General features: G+C 37.8%; 1 protein-coding gene across 1 annotated transcript in view; it reads left to right on the top strand.

Moving 5' to 3' along the window:
• Positions 1-3,184: 3,184 nt before the first annotated feature.
• The window catches only part of LOC123996538 (potassium voltage-gated channel subfamily D member 2-like), a 158,979-nt gene continuing 134,767 nt past the window's right edge, over positions 3,185-27,396 (top strand). Inside the window, exons 1-2 of the mRNA XM_046299989.1 lie at positions 3,185-3,666; positions 3,970-5,176. Of these exons, the coding sequence (XP_046155945.1) occupies positions 4,065-5,176 (1,112 nt within the window). The 5' untranslated portion in view covers positions 3,185-3,666; positions 3,970-4,064. The remainder of the gene's footprint in view (positions 3,667-3,969; positions 5,177-27,396) is intronic.

Genomic DNA, 27,396 nt, shown 5'->3' with positions numbered 1-27,396 from the left:
GTCAGACTAGCTGCTTCTCTCTCTCTCTCTCTCTCTCTCTCTCTCTCTCTCTCTCTCTCTCTCTCTCTCTCTCTCTCTCTCTCTCTCTCTCTCTCAATCTCTCTTTCTCTCTCTCTCTCTCTCTCTCTCTCTCTCTCTCTCTCTCTCTCTCTCTCTCTCTCTCTCTCTCTCTCTCTCTCTCTCTCTCTCTCTCTCTCTCTCTCTCTCTCCTCACTCCCACTAGAGAATACTGCGCAGAGCCAGCACAGCCCACGCTACGTCAGACTATCTGCTTCTTTCTCTCTCTCTCTCTCTCTCTCTAGAGAAGCGGGAGTCAGTGTTTGTATTATAGAACACATGATAGACATTGGTAATGGTTATATTAGAGAGAGAACGAAGGAGCAGTGCTGTAGGCTGCAGGCTTCAGCGTAGCCTCCTCACTGTACAACAAGTCACGAGTCACGACCATTCACATTAGGTTTAGTCTACTTACCACATATAATAGAGGTTTATGGATTTACTACACTGAATTATATTTAGTTTATTATATTTCTATGTTTCTAGCCATATAGAGGCAATATAGGTATTACCGAAGAATCCCAAATGGTGCATAATGAGATGTGTTCATATTCTCTAGGAGGCTGATGAACAACCTGTTCAGTGAATGAATCTTCATCTAAACATCAACGAAACGTCACACAACCGTCCGTTTTAATCCTTCAATTCACTCTCGGTTCCTGCTACTACCAATGAATCAATCAATCAAATGTATTTTATATAGGCTTTTTTTTTTTTTACATGTTTGCTGAATCATTATCCCATATTTTATACCTGACGATTATATCTGGTACTGTCCCCAAGGTTTGGAAGGCAGCCCAGGTACTCCCCCTTTACAGGGGCGTTGACCCTTGTGACCTAAATAAATACCGGTCTATTTCTAAACCTTCTTGCCTAGTTAAAATATTAGAATGTTCTGATTAATTCTCAGCTAAGATCTTTCTTATCTTTGACATGTATTCTACATGATCATCAGTTGGGTTTTAGACCAGGTCTCTGCTGCACCCCTAGTTATAAATGATGTGGTTAACTGTGTGGATAAAAGGCAACATTGTGCTGCCCTCTTCATTGACCTGTCAGAGTATTTCGATACTGTTGATCAATCCCTGCTAATACAGAGTATTTCAATACTATTGATCACTCACTGCTAATACAGAGGATTTCAATACTATTGATCACTCACTGCTAATACAGAGGATTTCAATACTGTTGATCACTCACTGCTAATACAGAGGATTTCAATACTGTTGATCACTCACTGCCAATTCAGAGGATTTCAATACTGTTGATCACTCACTGCTAATACAGAGGATTTCAATACTGTTGATCACTCACTGCCAATTCAGAGGATTTCAATACTGTTGATCACTCACTGCTAATACAGAGGATTTCAATACTGTTGATCACTCACTGCCAATTCAGAGGATTTCAATACTGTTGATCACTCACTGCTAATACAGAGGATTTCAATACTGTTGATCACTCCCTGCTAATACAGAGGATTTCAATACTATTGATCACTCACTGCTAATACAGAGGCTTTCTTCTATTGGCCTAGACCAGGCTGAATGTAACTGGCTTAAACATTACTTGACATATAGAACTCAATGTATAACTACTGACGGTGATAAAGGTTTCCTGGATATTACGAAAGGTGTCCCGCAGGGGTCAATTCTGGGTTCTGTACTTTTTACTGTTTACATTAACAATATCTATTTGTCTGTAAAAAAAAAAACTTTAACATGCACTTACTTGTATGTCAATGATACTGTTTTGTATTCTATTGCCCCCACAGCTGACCAGGCTCTATCTGAACTACTGTCTGCCTTCATTGTATTACAGAAAAACATTAATGGCCTGAAATTAATATTGAATGCAGGTAAAACTAAGTATATATTGTTCTCCGGAACACATACAAATTACTGATGATTTTAGCATATGTACTTTGGACGGTGTACATATTGATCATGTCCGTGATTTCAAACATCTGGGCATCTCGGAAAGATGAAAAGCTGTCTTTTAAAAAGCATATTGATGAGTAGGTTAAAAATTTCACTTATTCTTATAGAAATAGGTCCTGGTGTCACTAGGTCAATTCAGAAGGCTGATTGAGGACCTTATTACTGATGAAGGTGATGTTCTGGTGTCACTAGGTCAATTCAGAAGGCTGATTGAGGATCTTATTACTGATGAAGGTGATGTTCTGGTGTCACTAGGTCGATTCAGAAGGCTGATTGAGGATCTTATTACTGATGAAGGTGATGTTCTGGTGTCACTAGGTCAATTCAGAAGGCTGATTGAGGATCTTATTACTGATGAAGGTGATGTTCTGGTGTCACTAGGTCGATTCAGAAGGCTGATTAAGGACCTTATTACTGATGAAGGTGATGTTCTGGTGTCACTAGGTCGATTCAGAAGGCTGATTAAGGACCTTATTACTGATGAAGGTGATGTTCTGGTGTCACTAGGTCAATTCAGAAGGCTGATTGAGGACCTTATTACTGATGAAGGTGGTTGTTTTTTATGACCATGTTTCTCTTTCTATTTGCATTTGGTATTTATATTGATGAGTGTATTTTCTGTAATTTATGTAGCTCGGGGCTCATCTGTAACAGAGACCTTGGTCTCGGTATGACTCCCTGATACTTTACAGATACCCAACCTAAAACCCTAAAGAGCAAGCAATGCGGATCTATAAGCACAATTACAAGGCTTCTCAGCAAAATACCCGTATAAGATACACGGAAAAAATAGCTGAGTGAGCATTTAACATAATTCACTCATATTCCAACTGTTATAAAATGATGTAACGAACGCGAACAGCACTTGACACACACTACACTAAACATAACGAGTCATCGCGGGAAATCACGATGCATTTCAGTGATCCAAACAAAGCAGGCTCCCAGTCGGTCGCGGATAACTTTCACAGTTTTGGAGATAACACCTAATTCGTGACTTCCCGTTTTATATTAATGAGTTCATCTGTTTTAACGAACCACACCACCAGTTGTGAAATGTTTAAACCTGCGGGGAGACCACTCCTTTTTAATCGCTGCATCTTTTCCCGTCTCCTCTCTTTTCTCCACACACTCTCGCTCAGTTCCTGAGGGGGTGGTCTTGCAGTCAGTCAGTGGATGTGAGAGGAGCAGATTAGTTGCGCTTTTATTGCAGAGCAGCTGCAACGGAAGAAAATAGGCACCGGAGAGACACCGCTAACTGACCGTTTTCTCTTTCTTACCGGGTGATGTAAAGATAAACGGTGGATGGAATATCGAACGTGGATAGAGGGAGACCGCTGAAACTACTGGCTGATTCTCTAACTTGTTGATGCTCCGTTATTTACCAGGGCTTTGCTTGGAGGATTGTCCCTGCTTGTTGGCGTAAAGTGAAGCGCGTGGAACAGAAGTAGGCTATTTTTTAAAATATATTTTACCTTTATTTAACTAGGCAAGTCAGTTAAGAACAAATTCTTATTTTCAATGACGGCCTAGGAACTGCGGGTTAACTGCCTGTCAAGGGGCAGAACGACAGATTTGTACCTTGTCAGATCGGGGATTTGAACTCGCAACCTTCCGGTTTACTACCGCTACTCGTATGGAGACTATGCATTGTGAAGAACAAGTTATGGTAAGATTTTCATTAAATCTATATTTTTTTCTGTTTCAATTGTTCATATTTAGACTGATGTGTGTGTGTTTAGTTCCCATTTATATTCTTTGCAACAAAACAATTGACAACTTTAATTGAAAATCAATGTATATTGATGCCATCCTCTACTCCCCAACCCCAACTATATTACAAACCAAAAGTCTAGTTTTAACATTAGACCATCTAAAATAACCCACATTAGCCTATAACCAACACAAACTTAAGCTTTTGAATATAGTTTTGCCAATGCTATTCTAATCCCTTGTATTGTCCCCTCTGTAGATGTCCATTCACCTATCCATGTCCAAGCCATAGCACTGTGATTGCCGAAGCAGCAGGTTCGTTCAAAACACACCGGCTCGTTCCAACCGGTCAGCATGGCTGCAGGAGTGGCGGCATGGCTCCCCTTCGCCCGAGCGGCGGCTATAGGATGGATGCCGGTTGCTACCGGTCCTATGCCCATTCCTCCCCGGGTAAATAAGAAATCCCAAGACCAGGGACTTATCATCCTCAACGTCAGCGGTCAGAAGTTCCAGACGTGGAGTAACACTTTGGAACGCTATCCGGACACTTTACTGGGGAGCACCGAAAGGGATTTCTTTTTCCACGAGGAAACAAAAGAGTACTTTTTTGACCGTGACCCTGATATTTTTAGACACATTCTGAATTTCTATCGCACGGGAAAACTGCACTACCCACGCCAAGAGTGTATTGCAGCTTACGATGAAGAGTTGTCGTTTTTTGGGATCATACCTGAGATTATTGGCGACTGTTGCTATGAGGAGTACAAGGACCGGCGGCGCGAGAACCAGGAGAGGCAGCAAGATGACGAGGACGATGAGAAAGAAGATATAGCTCCGCTAAACATGACCTTCCGGGAGTACATGTGGCGGGCTTTTGAGAACCCCCACACGAGCACCACGGCCCTGGTCCTCTACTATGTCACCGGGTTTTTCATAGCCATCTCAGTCATGGCCAACGTGGTGGAGACGGTGCCGTGTGGAACCCTCCCCAACCGCGCCAAGGAGATCTCATGCGGGGACCGTTACGCAGTGGCCTTCTTCTGCCTGGACACGGCCTGCGTCATGATCTTTACCATCGAGTACCTCTTACGGTTAATCGCAGCCCCCAGCCGGTACAACTTTATGAAGAGTGTGATGAGCATCATCGACGTGGTTGCCATCATGCCTTACTACATCGGCTTGGTCATGACGGACAATGACCAAGTGAGCGGGGCTTTCGTCACCCTCAGGGTCTTCCGGGTTTTCAGGATTTTCAAATTCTCCCGCCACTCTGCGGGGCTGCGTATCCTGGGCTACACACTGAAGAGCTGCGCCTCGGAGCTGGGCTTCCTCCTCTTCTCCCTCACCATGGCCATCATTATCTTCGCCACTGTGATGTTCTACGCAGAGAAGGGCTCCGCTTCCACCAAGTTCACCAGCATTCCCGCTGCTTTCTGGTACACCATTGTCACCATGACAACGCTGGGGTAGGTGTTGCCTCTTGGAGAGGGTGGTTGTGAATGTGTTCAGTTCACAACGTGTCGAAACGAGCTTGGCTACTAAAGAGGTTATTGGTAGGCCTACACCACAGTCACGTATCACTGCAGTTTCTCACTGATAAAGCCCAATCTTCTGCATTCTAGGCCTATTCTATTATATCATATGAAACATATGCCCATCATAACTATTTCACACCCTGTGAAAGCTTCATGGTACAGTAAATGTTTTTATTTATAGACCCTCGTATTGTAAGGCTGGTAAACGTAACTGATTAAAGAAACTCCAAGCCACGTTTCAGTTGGCTATATTGGACCACTCATGAGCCTACTGACAACGTTAATGAGGGTTAGAAAGTGTAGGTCCTAATTGACACCTCTATGTCTCTCTCTCTCTCTCTCTCTCTCTCTCTCTCTCTCTCTCTCTCTCTCTCTCTCTCTCTCTCTCTCTCTCTCTCTCTGTCTCTCTCTCTTTCTCTCTCTCACTCTTTCTTCCACTCGTCCCTCGTTGTCTCCAGAGTGCCAAAGAACTACGCAGCCAATCGGCTGGATGTGCTGATGTTGCATAAGTTAATGAATCATGGTTAAGGCGATCATTTTAATTAATGTGTAGCCTATATTGATGTACCGCACTCATCCAGTCAGTAGCTTATATGAGTGATTGATTGTTCTTTGAGGGGAATTCTCTCTCTCTCTGCCTTCCACTCCATTATGCGCGCAGATCGAGTGCTGCGACAGTTGCTCTCCGTGGTGCTGAAAACCTCCTTCGCGTTTCATTTAACGCCACGCTTGCTGCCAGCGTTCGTTGCTATACTGCTATCTTGTGTTGTGCTGCTGCCGTCAAAAATAATACAGACAAAATACCGTGTGAGTGTCTGCCTGGCTGGCTGGATGAAGCATGCAGCGTGAACATAAATCATAGCCTGGAAATAATCAGACCATTCCTAATTTGTGTGTTAAAAAATACACGGGTTGCTCCTTCGATCACCGAGCTCCTCATTAAGTCTGTTACTTATCGTGTCTCAAAAGAGAGAGCAGAAATACAACTCGGCTTGACAGTTCTCTAGCCACCTTCCCGTAGCACATTCAAGTTTCGAAGGTATTATAGAAGAATGTTTTAATAATTAAAGTTAGGAGGTTTTTGGACCAATGATCACAGATAATTATGACAACTGACAAGGATGACGGGAGTGCGAGAGAGAGAGAAAGAGTGTGAGAGAGAGAGAGAGTGAGAGAGAGAGAGAGAAATAGAGAGTGAGAGAGAGAGAGAGAGAGAGAGAGAGAGAGAGAGAGAGAGAGAGAGAGAGAGAGAGAGAGACAGAGCCAGAGAGAGAGAGAGAGGGAGAGAGAGAGAGAGAGAGAGAGAGAGAGAGAGAGAGAGAGAGAGAGAGAGAGAGAGAGAGAGAGAGAGACTGAGGGAGAGAGAGAGAGAGACTGAGAGAGAGAGAGAGAGAGAGAGAGAGAGAGACTGAGGGAGAGAGAGAGAGAGAGAGAGAGAGAGAGAGAGAGAGAGAGAGAGAGAGAGAGAGAGAGAGAGAGAGAGAGAGAGAGAGAGAGAGAGAGAGAGAGAGAGAGAGAGAGACTGAGGGAGAGAGAGAGAGAGAGAGGAGAGAGAGAGAGGGAGAGAGAGAGAGAGAGAGAGAGAGAGAGAGAGAGAGAGAGAGAGAGAGAGAGAGAGAGAGAGAGAGAGAGAGAGAGAGAGAGAGAGAGACTGAGGAGAGAGAGAGAGCCACTGAGGGGGAGAGAAAAGAGAGAATGAGAGAGAGATCTGAGAGAGAGAGTGTAGACAGTTACAGGGAATGCTCAGAGAGGAAACATACTGAATGGAATGTTCAGAGAGAGAAACAGAGAGAATGTTCATGCAGAGAGAGATAGAATGGTAATGTTCATGCATTATGGAGACAGACAGACAGAGATGAGATACTGAATGGTAATGAGCATTATGGAAACTGAGGGAGAGAGAGACCACTCAACCACTGTGACATATCATATTATGGAAACATGCTGAATGAAAATGTCCATATTATCAAACATACTGAATCTAATGTGTTTAACTCTTCTTGGCAGGTGTAATGACAGTTACAGTAATGCTCATGCATTATGGAAACATACTGAATGGTAATGCTCATGCATTATGGAAACATACTGAATGGTAATGTTCATGCATTATGGAAACATACTGAATGGTAATGTTCATGCATTATGGAAACATACTGAATGGTAATGAATTCATGCATTATGGAAACATACTGAATGGTAATGTTCATGCATTATGGAAACATACTGAATGGTAATGTTCATGCATTATGGAAACATACTGAATGGTAATGTTCATGCATTATGGAAACATACTGAATGGTAATGTTCATGCATTATGGAAACATACTGAATGGTAATGTTCATGCATTATGGAAACATACTGAATGGTAATGTTCATGCATTATGGAAACATACTGAATGGTAATGTTCATGCATTATGGAAACATACTGAATGGTAATGCTCATGCATTATGGAAACATACTGAATGGTAATGTTCATGCATTATGGAAACATACTGAATGGTAATGTTCATGCATTATGGAAACATTGCGTTTCAAATGGCACCCTATTCCCTTTATAGTGCACTATTTTTGACAAGGGCACATAGGGTTCTTGTCAAAAGTAGGGTAGTATGTAAGGAATAGGATGCCATTTGAGATGCATGAATACTGTACATCTAGGCTAGTAGCAGAACGATGAAATAGGTTCTATTTGTTTTCATCTGTCCACACTCACACCAGTCAACAGGCTCTCTGTTTCTGGCAGCTGGTTACCCATCAAACAAGTTTAGAGGAAATTATTGTCCTTAAATTATAGGACCATCTGTGTGTATTTGTGCTGCGTGTCATGTTAATTTATCACCATTTAGAAATAATTGATCATCATTTACAAATCACTTATATTAATGGCCATGTGGTATTATAATGAACCATTATTTCAGCGGATTGGTTGACTGGGAATACATGATGTTTCGCAGCAATGACCTCTTTTACAGCAAATATCTCTTTTAAAGCAACAACCTATTTTACAGCAACTATCTATTTTACAGCAACTATTTTACAGCAAAGGCCTCTTTTACAGCAACAACCTATTTTACAGCAACAACCTATTTTATATCAACTACATATTTTACAGCAACTATTTTACAACAAAGGCCTATTTTACAGCAACAACCTCTTTTACAGCAACTACATCTTTTACAGCAACTATTTTACAGCAAAGGCCTCTTTTACAGCAACAACCTATTTTACAGCGAAACTCTCTTTTACAGCAACTACATCTTTTACAGCAACTATTTTACAGCAAAGGCCTCTTTTACAGCAACAACCTATTTTACAGCGAAACTCTCTTTTACAGCAACTATCTCTTTTACAGCAGCTATTTTACAGCAAAGGCCTCTTTTACAGCAACAACCTCTTTTACAGCAACAACCTCTTTTACAACCTTCCCCTAACCCTCCTCTAACCCTCCTCTAACACTCCTCTAACCTTCCTCTAACCCTCCTCTAACCCTCCTCTAACCTTCCTCTAACCCTCGTCTATCCCTCCTATAACCTTCCTCTAACCCTCCTCTAACCCTCCTCTAACCCTCCTCTAACCTTCCTCTAACCCTCTTCTAACCTTCCCCTAACCCTCCTCTAACCCTCCTCTAACACTCCTCTAAACTTCCTTTAACCCTCCTCTAACCCTCCTCTAACCCTCCTCTAACCCTCTCTAACCCTCCTCTAACCCTCTCTAACCCTCCTCTAACCCTCTCTAACCCTCCTCTAACCCTCTCTAACCCTCCTCTAACCTTCATAAAGCAATCAGAGGATATATACCCCTATACATCGAGTGATTCTGATTCTGATGGTGTGGATCAGTTTGTTTTAAAGCACAGCACAGAAAACCAAATCCTGATGCAGGTCTGATATGGATATTAACTTTCTAGTTTAGAGATATATGGCATGCGTCCCAAATGGCACCCTAATCCCTATGGACCCTGGTCAAAAGTAGTGCACTATATAGGGAGCATGGTGCCATTTGGGAAGTAGTAAGCAAACCAATACCAGGAGGAGGTAGCAGCAGGGCAGCTACTAGCAGTTGAAACAAACCCCATAATCAGATCTGTTAGATTTTTGGTTACAATTATCTCCTCACCATAAACACTCTATAGTCAATTACTGCTTCCTATTCCTCTTCCCTGCTCCTCCTCCTCCTCCTCCTCCATCTCCTCCTCCTCCTCCTTCTCCTTGGATCCTGTGGAGGTAAAGACAGGACAGTGTCTGGACACTCTTCTCCCCCTGCTGATGTGTCATTGATCGTGCTTAAGCAGACATGCAGACACAGGGGGAGAGGAGGAGAGGTGGAGGAGAGAGAGAGAGAGAGAGGTGACAGAAAGAGAGGACAGAGAGGGAGAGGACAGCGGGAGAGGACAGAGAGAGAGGACAGAGAGGGAGAGGACAGAGGGAGAGGACAGAGAGAGTGAGGACAGAGGGAGAGGACAGAGGGAGAGGACAGAGAGGGAGAGGACAGAGGGAGAGGACAGAGAGAGTGAGGACAGAGAGAGAGGACAGAGAGAGTGAGGACAGAGGGAGAGGACAGAGAGAGAGGACAGAGAGGGAGAGGACAGAGGGAGAGGACAGAGAGAGTGAGGACAGAGGGAGAGGACAGAGAGGGAGAGGACAGAGAGAGAGAGAGAGAGAGCAAACTAGAATGCTATTTGGCCCTAAACAGAGAGTACACAGTGGCAGAATACCTGACCCCAAATTAAGGAAAGCTTTGACTATGTACAGACTCAGCGAGCATAGCCTTGCTATTGAGAAAAGCCGCCATAGGCAGACCTGGCTCTCAAGAGAAGATAGGCTATGTGCTCACTGCCCATAAAATGAGGTGGAAACTGAGCTGCACTTCCTAACCTCCTGCCAAATGTATGACCATATTAGAGACAGATTACACAGATCTTGATAAACTCCCATATCTACTGAGTGAAATACCGCAGTGTGCCGTCACAGCAGTAAGATTTGTGACCTATTGCCACAAGAAAAGGGCAACCAGTGAAGAACAAACACCATTGTAAATACAACCTATATTTATTTTTATTTATTGTCCCTTTTGTACGTTTCACTATTTGCACATCGTTACAACACTGTATATAGACAAATATCTTTATTCTTTTGGAACTTTTGTGATTGTAATTTTTACTGCTTTGGCAATGTAAACATATAAAGAGGGAGTAGACAGGAGAGAGGGAGAGGACAGAGAGAGAGGGAGAGGACAGAGAGGGCAGAGAGAGAGAGATCTTTGTGACTGGGGTAACCCCCACAACTGGATGCCCAGTCTAACTCACTTTAGCTTCTTCTCAGCAAGTCTGAGTAGGCCCATACTTATCCCTCCCATTTATGGAGTATAATCTCTGTGCTCTTTGATACACCACAGAAGAAGACAAGCTGTGGTGTTCTGGGACATACCACAGAAGAAGACAAGCTGTGGTGTTCTGGGACATACCACAGAAGAAGACAAGCTGTGGTGTTCTGGGACATACCATAGAAGAAGACAAGATCTGGTGCTCTGGGACATAACACAGAAGAAGACAAGCTGTGGTGCTCTGGGACATACCACAGAAGAAGACAATCTGTGGTCGTCTGGGACATACCACAGAAGAAGACAGGCTGTGGGGTTCTGGGATATACCACAGAAGAAGACAAGCTGTGGTGCTCTGGGACATACCACAGAAGAAGACAAGCTGTGGTGCTCTGGGATATATCACAGAAGAAGACAAGCTGTGGTGCTCTGGGACATACCACAGAAGAAGACAAGCTGTGGTGCTCTGTGACATACCACAGAAGAAGACAAGCTGTGGTGCTCTGTGACATACCACAGAAGAAGACAAGCTGTGGTGCTCTGTGACATACCACAGAAGAAGACAAGCTGTGGTGCTCTGACATACCACAGCAGAAGACAAGCTGTGGTGCTCTGTGACATACCACAGCAGAAGACAAGCTGTGGTGCTCTGTGACATACCACAGAAGAAGACAAGCTGTGGTACTCTGTGACATACCACAGCAGAAGACAAGCTGTGGTGCTCTGTGACATACCACAGCAGAAGACAAGCTGTGGTGCTCTGTGACATACCACAGAAGAAGACAAGCTGTGGTGCTCTGTGACATACCACAGAAGAAGACAAGCTGTGGTACTCTGGGACATACCACAGAAGAAGACAAGCTGTGGTGCTCTGTGACATACCACAGCAGAAGACAAGCTGTGGTGCTCTGTGACATACCACAGAAGAAGACAAGCTGTGGTGCTCTGTGACATACCACAGAAGAAGACAAGCTGTGGTGCTCTGACATACCACAGCAGAAGACAAGCTGTGGTGCTCTGTGACATACCACAGCAGAAGACAAGCTGTGGTGCTCTGTGACATACCACAGAAGAAGACAAGCTGTGGTACTCTGTGACATACCACAGCAGAAGACAAGCTGTGGTGCTCTGTGACATACCACAGCAGAAGACAAGCTGTGGTGCTCTGTGACATACCACAGAAGAAGACAAGCTGTGGTGCTCTGTGACATACCACAGAAGAAGACAAGCTGTGGTACTCTGGGACATACCACAGAAGAAGACAAGCTGTGGTGCTCTGTGACATACCACAGAAGAAGACAAGCTGTGGTGTTCTGGGACATACCATAGAAGAAGACAAGCTCTGGTGCTCTGGGACATACCACAGAAGAAGACAAGCTGTGGTGCTCTGGGACATACCACAGAAGAAGACAATCTGTGGTCGTCTGGGACATACCACAGAAGAAGACAGGCTGTGGGGTTCTGGGATATACCACAGAAGAAGACAAGCTGTGGTGCTCTGGGACATACCACAGAAGAAGACAAGCTGTGGTGCTCTGGGATATATCACAGAAGAAGACAAGCTGTGGTGTTCTGGGACATACCACAGAAGAAGACAAGCTGTGGTGCTCTGTGACATACCACAGAAGAAGACAAGCTGTGGTGTTCTGTGACATACCACAGAAGAAGACAAGCTGTGGTGCTCTGTGACATACCACAGAAGAAGACAAGCTGTGGTGCTCTGTGACATACCACAGCAGAAGACAAGCTGTGGTGCTCTGTGACATACCACAGAAGAAGACAAGCTGTGGTGCTCTGTGACATACCACAGAAGAAGACAAGCTGTGGTACTCTGGGACATACCACAGAAGAAGACAATCTGTGGTGCTCTGTGACATACCACAGAAGAAGACAAGCTGTGGTGCTCTGGGACATACCACAGAAGAAGACAATCTGTGGTCGTCTGGGACATACCACAGAAAAAGACAAGCTGTGGTGTTCTGGGATATACAACAGAAGAGGACAAGCTGTGGTGCTCTGTGACATACCACAGAAGAAGACAAGCTGTGGTGCTCTGTGACATACCACAGAAGAAGACAAGCTGTGGTGCTCTGGGACATACCACAGAAGAAGACAAGCTGTGGTGCTCTGGGATATACCACAGAAGAAGACAAGCTGTGGTGCTCTGTGACATACCACAGAAGAAGACATGCTGTGGTGCTCTGGGACATACCATAGAAGAAGACAAGCTGTGGTGCTCTGGGACATACCACAGAAGAAGACAAGCTGTGGTGCTCTGGGACATACCACAGAAGAAGACAAGCTGTGGTGCTCTGTGACATACCACAGAAGAAGAAGATAAAATGCCTCTTTACTGTTGGGATGGAGCAGGGCGCTGCCCAAGGTTTCACTACCCTCGAGAAACCCTTTATAAGTTCAATTCTTGGCAAATATGAAATTCATATGATGGTATGGAGTGGATCTTGAAATCTTTAAAGGTCAGGGATATCTATAAATATTTATGACAGTCTATTCAATATGGGGAACTGAGATGCTATACTGTATATACAGTACCAATATAATATGAGACTATCGTATGATCCAAAATGGAGGAGTTATTACCAGATCATTTAGATCTATAGTGCATAGGGGGCAGGCTCTGATTTGAAGTGTATATCTGGTTTATTGCTACGTACAGTACAGTACAGCCCTCTCCAGTTGAGATAGAACCAAAACCTACAGAACATTTTACAATATACAATGTATTTAGTGTCATGAGAGACTGGGTTTATACAGTACAGTGTATCTTGTACCATACAGTACTGGGCTTATACAGTATATCTAGTATCTAGATTGAGTCTATTATGAGTTTTCCTTCCACATTATATCCATCTCTAGCTGCTCCACAGTCAGGGTAATGTGGAAATGGTTTGTTTGTTTGCTACGGTATTACAATGGTCAGGGTAATGTGGAAATGGTTTGTTTACTTGCTACGGTATTACAATGGTCAGGGTAATGTGGAAATGGTTTGTTTACTTGCTACGGTATTACAATGGTCAGGGTAACGTGGTAATGGTTTGTTTACTTGCTACGGTATTACAATGGTCAGGGTAACGTGGTAATGGTTTGTTTACTTGCTACGGTATTACAATGGTCAGGGTAATGTGATAATGGTTTGTTTACTTGCTACAGTATTACAATGGTCAGGGTAATGTGTTAATGGTTTGTTTACTTGCTACAGTATTACAATGGTCAGGGTAACGTGGTAATGGTTTGTTTCTTTGCTACGGTATTACAATGGTCAGGGTAATGTGTTAATGGTTTGTTTACTTGCTACAGTATTGCAATCGTCAGTGTGAATGAGCTGGGCAGGGATTTTATTTCGGTGCTTCAGATCGCTGAAGTAATTTAAGGTGCAATGGAGTGTACCGCTGAAACGAGGGCAGCTGTGAAAATGACCAAAGTCAAGCGAAACCCATAAGGAAGGAGAGGAGAGAGAGGACAGAGAGAGAGAGAGGAGAGAGGGTGAGAGAGAGGAGAGGAGAGAGGAGAGAGAGGAGAGAGAGTGGGGGAGGAGAGAGGAGAGAGGGAGAGGGGAGAGGGGAGAGAGAGGAGAATGAGAGAGGAGAGAGAAGAGAGAGGGGAGAGAGGAGAGAGAGGAGAGAGAGGAGACGAGAGAGGGGAAGGACAGGCACGCCACACTGCACATCTGGCCACACCAGCCATCTGAGGCACAAGTAGAGGTCAGAGTTCAACTGTGTGTCTTGACACAACCACCAACACATTAACGTAGTTTCCCATATTGCATATTTAAGTTTTTGCCCAAGCATTAACTCATTTTATTCAATGAATGAACTCATCATTAAGCCTTTGATTTGAATCAGGTTTGTTAGTGCTAGAGCTATTGAAATAGCTTTGGTCTATTTTTATTTAACACTGTCTGGGAAACCAAAAACCTGAAAGACAGCAGAGTCATTGGGAAGTATATAACCATCATCATTATTGTAGTATATAACCATAATTACTATTGTACCCAGGGGCGGCAGGGTAGCTTAGTGGTTAGAGAATTTGACTAATAACCGGAAGGTGAAAAGTTCAAATCCCTGAGCTGACAAAGTACAAATCTGTCGTTCTGCCCCTGAACAGGCAGTTAACCCACTGTTCCCAGGCTGTCATTGAAAATAAGAATTTGTTCTTAACTGACTTGCCTAGTTAAATAAAGGTAAAAAAGTTGTAGTAGTAACAATAATTATTATTAGTGTAGTAGTATATAACCATAGTTATTATTGTAGTAGTATATAACCATAGTTATTATTGTTGTAGTATATAACCATAGTTATTATTGTAGTAGTAGTATATAACCATAGTTATTATTGTTGTAGTATATAACCATAGTTATTATTGTAGTAGTAGTAGTATATAACCATAGTTATTATTGTTGTAGTATATAACCATAGTTATTATTGTAGTAGTAGTATATAACCATAGTTATTATTGTTGTAGTATATAACCATAGTTATTATTGTAGTAGTAGTAGTATATAACCATAGTTATTATTGTTGTAGTATATAACCATAATTATTATTGTAGTAGTAGTAGTAGATAACCATAATTATTATTGTAGTTGTAGTATATAACCATAGTTATTATTGTAGTAGTAGTAGTATATAACCATAGTTATTATTGTAGTAGTAGTATATAACCATAGTTATTATTGTTGTAGTATATAACCATAATTATTATTGTAGTAGTAGTAGTAGATAAACATAATTATTATTGTAGTTGTAGTATATAACCATAGTTATTATTGTAGTAGTAGTAGTATATAACCATAGTTATTATTGTTGTAGTATATAACCATAGTTATTATTGTAGTAGTAGTAGTATATAACCATAGTTATTATTGTTGTAGTATATAACCATAGTTATTATAGTAGTAGTAGTATATAACCATAGTTATTATTGTAGTTGTAGTATATAACCATAGTTATTATTGTAGTAGTAGTAGTATATAACCATAGTTATTATTGTTGTAGTATATAACCATAGTTATTAGTGTAGTAGTAGTATATAACCATAGTTATTATTGTAGTAGTAGTAGTATATAACCATAGTTATTATTGTTGTAGTATATAACCATAGTTATTATTGTAGTAGTAGTATATAACCATAGTTATTATTGTTGTAGTATATAACCATAGTTATTATTGTAGTAGTAGTAGTATATAACCATAGTTATTATTGTTGTAGTATATAACCATAGTTATTAGTGTAGTAGTAGTAGTATATAACCATAGTTATTATTGTTGTAGTATATAACCATAGTTATTAGTGTAGTAGTATAGTATATAACCATAGTTATTATTGTTGTATATAACCATAGTTATTATTGTTGTAGTTATAGTGTAGTAGTAGTAGTATATAACCATAGTTATTATTGTTGTAGTATATAACCATAGTTATTATTGTAGTAGTAGTAGTATATAACCATAGTTATTATTGTTGTAGTATATAACCATAGTTATTATTGTAGTAGTAGTAGTATATAACCATAGTTATTATTGTTGTAGTATATAACCATAGTTATTATTGTAGTAGTAGTAGTATATAACCATAGTTATTATTGTTGTAGTATATAACCATAGTTATTATTGTAGTAGTAGTAGTATATAACCATAGTTATTATTGTTGTAGTATATAACCATAGTTATTATTGTAGTAGTAGTAGTATATAACCATAGTTATTATTGTTGTAGTATATAACCATAGTTATTATTGTAGTAGTAGTATATAACCATAGTTATTATTGTATATAACCATAGTTATTATTGTTGTAGTATATAACCATAGTTATTATTGTAGTAGTAGTATATAACCATAATTATTATTGTAGTAGTAGTAGTATATAACCATAATTATTATTGTAGTAGTAGTATATAACCATAGTTATTATTGTAGTAGTAGTATATAACCATAGTTATTATTGTAGTAGTAGTAGTATATAACCATAGTTATTATTGTAGTAGTAGTATATAACCATAGTTATTATTGTAGTAGTAGTAGTATATAACCATAGTTATTATTGTAGTAGTAGTATATAACCATAGTTATTATTGTAGTAGTAGTAGTATATAACCATAATTATTATTGTAGTAGTAGTATATAACCATATTTATTATTGTAGTAGTAGTAGTATATAACCATAGTTATTATTGTAGTAGTAGTATATAACCATAGTTATTATTGTAGTAGTAGTAGTATATAACCATAGTTATTAGTGTAGTAGTAGTATATAACCATAGTTATTATTGTAGTAGTAGTAGTATATAACCATAATTATTATTGTAGTAGTAGTATATAACCATAGTTATTATTGTAGTAGTAGTAGTATATAACCATAGTTATTATTGTAGTAGTAGTAGTATATAACCATACTTATTATTGTAGTAGTAGTAGTATATAACCATACTTATTATTGTAGTAGTAGTATATAACCATAGTTATTATTGTAGTAGTAGTATATAACCATAATTATTATTGTAGTAGTAATATATAACCATAATTATTATTGTAGTAGTAGTAGTATATAACCATAGTTATTAGTGTAGTAGTAGTATATAACCATAGTTATTAGTGTAGTAGTAGTATATAACCATAGTTATTAGTGTAGTAGTAGTATATAACCATAATTATTATTTTATTAGTAGTATATAACCATAATTATTATTGTAGTAGTAGTAGTATATAACCATAGTTATTAGTGTAGTAGTAGTAGTATATAACCATAGTTATTAGTGTAGTAGTAGTATATAACCATAATTATTATTGTAGTAGTAGTAGTATATAACCATAATTATTATTTTAGTAGTAGTATATAACCATAATTATTATTGTAGTAGTAGTAGTATATAACCATAATTATTATTTTAGTAGTAGTATATAACCATAATTATTATTGTAGTAGTATATAACCATAATTATTATTGTAGTAGTAGTAGTAGATAACCATAATTATTATTGTAGTAGTAGTATATAACCATAATTATTATTGTAGTAGTAGTATATAACCATTATTATTATTGTAGTAGTAGTATATAACCATAATTATTATTGTAGTTGTAGTATATAACCATAATTACTATTGTAGTAGTAATAGTATATAACCATCATTATTATTTTAGTAGTAGTATATAACCATAATTATTATTTTAGTAGTAGTAGTATATAACCATAATTATTATTTTAGTAGTAGTATATAACCATAATTATTATTTTAGTAGTAGTATATAACCATAATTATTATTTTAGTAGTAGTATATAACCATAGTTATTATTGTAGTAGTAGTAGTATATAACCATAGTTATTATTGTTGTAGTATATAACCATAGTTATTATTGTAGTAGTAGTAGTATATAACCATAGTTATTATTGTAGTAGTAGTATATGACCATAGTTATTATTGTAGTAGTAGTAGTATATAACCATAGTTATTATTGTTGTAGTATATAACCATAGTTATTAGTGTAGTAGTAGTAGTATATAACCATAGTTATTATTGTTGTAGTATATAACCATAGTTATTATTGTAGTAGTAGTAGTATATAACCATAGTTATTATTGTTGTAGTATATAACCATAGTTATTAGTGTAGTAGTAGTATATAACCATAATTATTATTGTAGTAGTAGTAGTATATAACCATAATTATTATTGTAGTAGTAGTATATAACCATAGTTATTATTGTAGTAGTAGTATATAACCATAGTTATTATTGTAGTAGTAGTAGTATATAACCATAGTTATTATTGTAGTAGTAGTATATAACCATAGTTATTATTGTAGTAGTAGTAGTATATAACCATAGTTATTATTGTAGTAGTAGTATATAACCATAGTTATTATTGTAGTAGTAGTAGTATATAACCATAATTATTATTGTAGTAGTAGTATATAACCATATTTATTATTGTAGTAGTAGTAGTATATAACCATAGTTATTATTGTAGTAGTAGTATATAACCATAGTTATTATTGTAGTAGTAGTAGTATATAACCATAGTTATTAGTGTAGTAGTAGTATATAACCATAGTTATTATTGTAGTAGTAGTAGTATATAACCATAATTATTATTGTAGTAGTAGTATATAACCATAGTTATTATTGTAGTAGTAGTAGTATATAACCATAGTTATTATTGTAGTAGTAGTAGTATATAACCATACTTATTATTGTAGTAGTAGTAGTATATAACCATACTTATTATTGTAGTAGTAGTATATAACCATAGTTATTATTGTAGTAGTAGTATATAACCATAATTATTATTGTAGTAGTAATATATAACCATAATTATTATTGTAGTAGTAGTAGTAGTATATAACCATAGTTATTAGTGTAGTAGTAGTATATAACCATAGTTATTAGTGTAGTAGTAGTATATAACCATAGTTATTAGTGTAGTAGTAGTATATAACCATAATTATTATTTTATTAGTAGTATATAACCATAATTATTATTGTAGTAGTAGTAGTATATAACCATAGTTATTAGTGTAGTAGTAGTAGTATATAACCATAGTTATTAGTGTAGTAGTAGTATATAACCATAATTATTATTGTAGTAGTAGTAGTATATAACCATAATTATTATTTTAGTAGTAGTATATAACCATAATTATTATTGTAGTAGTAGTAGTATATAACCATAATTATTATTTTAGTAGTAGTATATAACCATAATTATTATTGTAGTAGTATATAACCATAATTATTATTGTAGTAGTAGTAGTAGATAACCATAATTATTATTGTAGTAGTAGTATATAACCATAATTATTATTGTAGTAGTAGTATATAACCATTATTATTATTGTAGTAGTAGTATATAACCATAATTATTATTGTAGTTGTAGTATATAACCATAATTACTATTGTAGTAGTAATAGTATATAACCATCATTATTATTTTAGTAGTAGTATATAACCATAATTATTATTTTAGTAGTAGTAGTATATAACCATAATTATTCTTTTAGTAGTAGTATATAACCATAATTATTATTTTAGTAGTAGTATATAACCATAATTATTATTTTAGTAGTAGTAGATAACATAATCATTATTGTAGTAGTAGTAGTAGATAACCATAATTATTATTTTAGTAGTAGTAGTATATAACCATAATTATTATTTTAGTAGTAGTAGATAACATAATCATTATTGTAGTAGTAGTAGTAGATAACCATAATTATTATTTTAGTAGTAGTATATAACCATTATTATTATTTTAGTAGTAGTATATAACCATAATTATTATTGTAGTAGTAGTAGTATATAACCATAATTATAATTATTGTAGTAGTAGTAGTATATAACCATAATTATAATTGTAGTAGTAGTATATAACCATAATTATAATTGTAGTAGTAGTAGTATATAACCATAATTATTATTGTAGTAGTAGTATATAACCATAATTATAATTGTAGTAGTAGTAGTATATAACCATAATTATTATTGTAGTAGTAGTATATCACCATAATTATTATTGTAGTTGTAGTATATAAACATAATTATTATTTTAGTAGTAGTAGTAGTATATAACCATAATTATTATTTTAGTAGTAGTATATAACCATAATTATTATTTTAGTAGTAGTATATAACCATAATTATTATTTTAGTAGTAGTAGATAACATAATCATTATTGTAGTAGTAGTAGTAGATAACCATAATTATTATTTTAGTAGTAGTAGTATATAACCATAATTATTATTTTAGTAGTAGTATATAACCATAATTATTATTGTAGTAGTAGTATATAACCATAATTATTATTGTAGTAGTAGTAGTATATAACCATAATTATAATTGTAGTAGTAGTATATAACCATAATTATAATTATTGTAGTAGTAGTAGTATATAACCATAATTATAATTGTAGTAGTAGTATATAACCATAATTATTATTGTAGTAGTAGTAGTATATAACCATAATTATAATTGTAGTAGTAGTATATAACCATAATTATAATTATTGTAGTAGTAGTAGTATATAACCATAATTATTATTGTAGTAGTAGTATATAACCATAATTATTATTGTAGTAGTTGTATATAACCATAATTATAATTGTAGTAGTAGTAGTATATAACCATAATCATTATTGTAGTAGTAGTATATAACCATCATTATTATTGTAGTTGTAGTATATAAACATAATTATTATTGTAGTAGTAGTAGTATATAACCATAATTATTATTGTAGTTGTAGTATATAAACATAATTATTATTGTAGTAGTAGTAGTATATAACCATAATTATTATTGTAGTAGTAGTATATAACCATAATTATTATTGTAGTTGTAGTATATAACCATAATTTTTATTGTAGTAGTAGTATATAACCATAATTATTATTGTAGTTGTAGTATATAAACATAATTATTATTGTAGTAGTAGTAGTATATAACCATAATTATTATTGTAGTTGTAGTATATAAACATAATTATTATTGTAGTAGTAGTAGTATATAACCATAATTATTATTGTAGTAGTAGTATATAACCATAATTATTATTGTAGTTGTAGTATATAACCATAATTATTATTGTAGTAGTAGTATATAACCATAATTATTATTGTAGTAGTAGTATATAACCATAATTATTATTGTAGTTGTAGTATATAAACATAATTATTATTGTAGTAGTAGTAGTATATAACCATAATTATTATTGTAGTAGTAGTATATAACCATAATTATTATTGTAGTTGTAGTATATAACCATAATTATTATTGTAGTAGTAGTATATAACCATAATTATTATTGTAGTTGTAGTATATAACCATAATTATTATTGTAGTTGTTGTGTTTAACCATAATTATTATTGTAGTAGTAGTATATAACCATAATTATTATTGTAGTTGTTGTGTTTAACCATAATTATTATTGTAGTTGTCGTGTTTAACCATCATTTACTGTAGTAGTGGTAGTGTATAACATCATACTTTTTGTGGTAGCAGTTGTATATAACCATGATCATTATTGCTTAGCTCTGGATATATCAGACCCCTTCCGGCAAATCAAATGAAAGCCCTACATGCAAAACATTAACTTCATGGTTGGAGTGTTTGAAGTTACCAGCTCCAATCCATGTTTGAAGGCATTTAAATGTACAGGGAAGATCTGAAGGGCCTGACTTCTTTCAGCTTTCGCCTGAGATAACAAATAATGTGTTCCTGACAATCTGCTACCCAAGTTAACCATCCCAAATAGTACCCTATTGCCTATATAGCGCACTACTTTAGACCAGGGCTCTGGTCCCTGCTCCCATATATAGTGCATTACACCCAATAAGGCTCTTGTCCAAAGTAGTGCACTATATAGGGAATAGGGTACCATTTGGGATGTAGCTATTGCTGTTGGTTAACTTACGACGCCCCTGGCATACACATACTAGGAAGAGGATTTTCCTCCATCTCTATTTTTTTCTTCTCGAAGGGAGCGTATCACGTATTCTCTGTGTGTCCTGGGTGTTTTTTGCTTATACATAGTGTGTGTGTGTGTGTGTGTGTGTGTGTGTGTGTGTGTGTGTGTGTGTGTGTGTGTGTGTGTGTGTGTGTGTGTGTGTGTGTGTGTGTGTGTGTGTGTGTGTGTGTGTGTGTGTGTGTGTGTGTGTGTGTGTGTGTGTGTGTGTGTGTGTGTGTGTGTGAGAGAGTGTGTGTGTGTGTGTGTGTGTGTGTGTGTGTGTGTGTGTGTGTGTGTGTGTGTGTGTGTGTGTGTGTGTGTGTGTGTGTGTGTGTGTGTGTGTGTGTGTGTGTGTGTGTGTGTGTGTGTGTGTGTGTGTGTGTGTGTGTGTGTGTGTGTGTGTGTGTGTGTGTGTGTGTGTGTTATCCAGGAGTGTTGACATCATATCAGATGTGTACCATTGTGATTTATCTATAGTGATAGATACAGTTGAAGTCGGAAGTTTACGTACACTTAGGTTGGAGTGATTAAACAGCTTGTAAAATTCCTTAAAATTATGTCATGGCTTTAGAAGCTTCTGATAGGCTAATTTACATAATTTTAGTCAATTGGAGGTGTACCTGTGGATGTATTTTAAGGCCTAACTTCAAACTCAGTGCCTCTTTTCTTGACATCATGGAAAAATCAAAAGAAATCAGCAAAGACCTCAGAATGTTTTTTTGTAGACCTCCACAAGTCTGGTTCATCATTGGGAGCAACTTCCAAATGCCTGAAGGTACCACGTTCATCTAGTATGCAAGTATAAACACAATAGTACGAAAGTATAAACACCATGGGACCACGCAGATGTCATACCACTCAGGAAGGAGGCGCGCTCTGTCTCCTAGAGATGAATGTTCTTTGGTGTGAAAAGTGCAAATCAATCCCAGAACAACAGCAAAGGACCTTGTGAAGATGCTTGAGGAAACAGGTAGAAAAGTATCTATATCTGTAATGGGTGCGTTGTGGGTGGCAGGCGCAGCAGACTCAAACTTGGTATAAACGGAGTTGTTCAATCAGTGTTTCACAAAACTCCAAAACCAAAATTACAAAAATAATGGATCTTCTGTAGCTCAGTTGGTAGAGCATGGCGCTTGTAAAGGGTATTTCGACCCGGGAAAAATAAATGTATGCAAATGACTGGGTATAAAACTCATAAATGGCATATATTATTATTACATATTATATTATTATTATATTATTATTATTATTATTATATTATTATTATTATTATTATATTATTATATTATTATTATAATAAAAAGTGGGTACAAAACTCATCGCCCACCAACACATAATACAATCAAACAATCTCCAACAAGGACATGAGGGGGAACAGAGGGTTAAATACACTACATGTCATTGATGGGATTGGAACCAGGGGTAAAGGAAGACAAGACAAAACCAATGGAAAATGAAAAATGGATCAGTGATGGCTAGAAGACCGGTGACGTCGACCGCCGAAAACACCGCCCGAACAAGGAGAGGGACCGACTTCGGCTGACGTCGTGACCTTAATCCACAGTAAAACGAGTCCTATATCGACATAACCTGAAAGGCCAGGAAGAAGCCACTGCTCGACATAGAAAAGGCAGACCACGGTTTGCAACTGCACATGGGGACAAAGATCATACTTTTTGGAGAAATGTCCTCTGGTCTGATGAAACAAAAATAGAACTGTTTGGCAGCCATGACCATCGTTATGTTTGGATGCTTGCAAGCCGAAGAAAACCATCCCTACCGTGAAGCACGGGGGTGGCAGCTTCATGTTGTGGGGGTGCTTTGCTGCAGGAGGGACTGGTGCACTTCACAATATAGGTGGCATCATGAGGAGGAAAATTAGGTGGATATATTGAAGCAACATCTCAAAACATCAGTCAGGAAGTTAAAGCTTGGTAACAAATGGGTCTTTCAAATGGACAATGACCCCAAGCATACTTACAAAGTTATGGCTTAAGGACAACAAAGTCAACGTATTGGAGTGGCCATCACAAAGCCCTGACCTCAATCCTATAGAACATTTGTGGCCAGAACTGAAAAAGTGTGTGCAAGCAAGGAGGCCTACAAACCTGACTCAGTTACACCAGCTCTGTCAGGAGGAATGGGCCACAATTCACCCAATTTATAATGGGAAGCTTGTGGAAGGCTACCCGAAACATTTAACCCAAGTTAAACAATTTAAAGGCAATGCTACCAAATACTAATTGAATGTATGTAAACTTCTGACCCACTGGGAATGTGATGAAAGAAATAAAAGCTGAAATAAATCATTCTCTCTACTATTATTCTGAAATTTTAAAAATAAAGTGGTGATCCTAACTGACCTAAGACAGGGAATTTGAACTGAGTTTTAAGGTATTTATATAGTTTAAAGGTATTTGGCTTAGGTGTGTGTGTGTGTGTGTGTGTGTGTGTGTGTGTGTGTGTGTGTGTGTGTGTGTGTGTGTGTGTGTGTGTGTGTGTGTGTGTGTGTGTGTGTGTGTGTGTGTGTGTGTGTGTGTGTGTGTGTGTGTGTGTGTGTGTGTGTGTGTGTGTGTGTGTGTTATCCAGGAATTTTGACATCATGTCAGATGTGTACCATTATGAATGATCTATAGTGATAGATATATGTGTTTGTGTATGTGTCAAATGCATCAGAAGTGTACCATTAGGCAGAAGGCTGCAGGCTGCTGAGATATGGAGGTGGAGAGATGGAGAAAGCAAGAGAGAGAGAGAGAGGGGGGGGTGGAGAGATTGATGGAGAGAGAGAGAGAGAGGGGTGGAGAGATGGAGAAAGCAAGAGAGAGAGAGAGAGAGAGAGACAGAGAGAAAGAGAGAGGGAGGGGTGGAGAGATGGAGAAAGCAAAAGAGATGTGGGGAGAGAGAGAGAGGGGGGGGGGGTGGAGAGACTAATGGAATTGGGATGTCATGACAGCCAGGTGCCTCCATGAAAGAGAAGTGTGCATTTCAATGTTCCATCTCGGGCTCCTTTCTCCCCATTCATTCAGATCGTTGTGAAATGGAAGCTTGAAGAGAGTGAAGGACGTGGAAAGAGGGGAGACAGACTTATTCAGGGAAGATTAGGCTGATCATGAAAGATAGAACCTGTGAAAGAAAAAGAAAGAGGCAGACACTCTCACTTCCACCACATCTAAAATGTGAAACATTTATTCCCCAGCACTTTTTTTTTTACCTTATTACCTCTGACTTGAATTACATCCAGAAAACAATCAATGTGTAAATTCACTCTGGAGATTTGTCAGATTGTCCGTTAGTAAATTCCGAGCGTTTCGCTCACAGAGCGTTCAGCGCACACATTGGACGCTCTGGTCGAGGGACTGGGTTGATTCAGAGCGTTCTGACCTCACAAATGCAGTCAAGCACCCAAGCTAACTATGACTAGCTAGCTGCTTTCATGTTATGTCGAGGGTCAATGACTGGAACTGAGTTTTGAGTTTGACTTGATGTTGTCTTGCTCACAGATAAAACTGAAGAAATGCAGAATTAGCTAAGAATGACAAAATACTCATGTAAAATCCATAAAGCATAACACGTGAATAGAATACAGAAAACTTGAAACATTACAGGACATTTTTCATCATGGAATTTTACATGTTAAAGTATGATTATAAAAATAGTTTTTTTGAGTAACGATGTAAGAGCTAGAGTTACTATACAGTCTGATATCAGTGGGTAGAGTGGTGTTATACAGTCTGATATCAGTGGGTAGAGTGGTGTTATACAGTCTGATAGCAGTGGGTAGAGTTACTATACAGTCTGATAGCAGTGGGTAGAGTGGTGTTATACAGTCTGATATCAGTGGGTAGAGTGGTGTTATACAGTCTGATAGCAGTGGGTAGAGTGGTGTTATACAGTCTGATAGCAGTGGGTAGAGTGGTGTTATACAGTCTGATAGCAGTGGGTAGAGTGGTGTTATACAGTCTAATAGCAGTGGGTAGAGTGGTGTTATACAGTCTGATAGCAGTGGGTAGAGTGGTGTTATACAGTCTGATAGCAGTGGGTAGAGTGGTGTTATACAGTCTAATAGCAGTGGGTAGAGTGGTGTTATACAGTCTGATATCAGTGGGTAGAGTGGTGTTATACAGTCTGATAGCAGTGGGTAGAGTGGTGTTATACAGTCTAATAGCAGTGGGTAGAGTTACTATACAGTCTGATAGCAGTGGGTAGAGTGGTGTTATACAGTCTTATAGCAGTGGGTAGAGTGGTGTTATACAGTCTGATAGCAGTGGGTAGAGTTACTATACAGTCTAATAGCAGTGGGTAGAGTGGTGTTATACAGTCTGATAGCAGTGGGTAGAGTGGTGTTATACAGTCTGATAGCAGTGGGTAGAGTTACTATACAGTCTAATAGCAGTGGGTAGAGTTACTATACAGTCTAATAGCAGTGGGTAGAGTTACTATACAGTCTAATAGCAGTGGGTAGAGTTACTATACAGTCTGATAGCAGTGGGTAGAGTTACTATACAGTCTAATAACAGTGGGTAGAGTGGTGTTATACAGTCTGATAGCAGTGGGTAGAGTGGTGTTATACAGTCTGATAGCAGTGGGTAGAGTTACTATACAGTCTGATAGCAGTGGGTAGAGTTACTATACAGTCTGATAGCAGTGGGTAGAGTGGTGTTATACAGTCTGATAGCAGTGGGTAGAGTTACTATACAGTCTAATAGCAGTGGGTAGAGTTACTATACAGTCTAATAGCAGTGTGTAGAGTTACTATATGGTCTGATAGCAGTGGGTAGAGTGGTGTTATACAGTCTGATAGCAGTGGGTAGAGTGGTGTTATACAGTCTGATAGCAGTGGGTAGAGTGGTGTTATACAGTCTGATAGCAGTGGGTAGAGTGGTGTTATACAGTCTAATAGCAGTGGGTAGAGTGGGTTATACAGTCTGATAGCAGTGGGTAGAGTTACTATACAGTCTGATAGCAGTGGGTAGAGTGGTGTTATACAGTCTGATAGCAGTGGGTAGAGTGGGTTATACAGTCTGATAGCAGTGGGTAGAGTTACTATACAGTCTGATAGCAGTGGGTAGAGTGGTGTTATACAGTCTGATAGCAGTGGGTAGAGTGGTGTTATACAGTCTGATAGCAGTGGGTAGAGTGGTGTTATACAGTCTGATAGCAGTGGGTAGAGTTACTATACAGTCTGATAGCAGTGGGTAGAGTGGTGTTATACAGTCTAATAGCAGTGGGTAGAGTTACTATACAGTCTAATAGCAGTGGGTAGAGTTACTATACAGTCTGATAGCAGTGGGTAGAGTGGTGTTATACAGTCTGATAGCAGTGGGTAGAGTTACTATACAGTCTAATAGCAGTGGGTAGAGTTACTATAC

The sequence above is a fragment of the Oncorhynchus gorbuscha genome, linkage group LG01, assembly GCF_021184085.1.
Source record: "Oncorhynchus gorbuscha isolate QuinsamMale2020 ecotype Even-year linkage group LG01, OgorEven_v1.0, whole genome shotgun sequence".
Classification (NCBI taxonomy): domain Eukaryota; kingdom Metazoa; phylum Chordata; class Actinopteri; order Salmoniformes; family Salmonidae; genus Oncorhynchus; species Oncorhynchus gorbuscha.
This window is presented reverse-complemented; position numbering and strand designations above follow the sequence as displayed.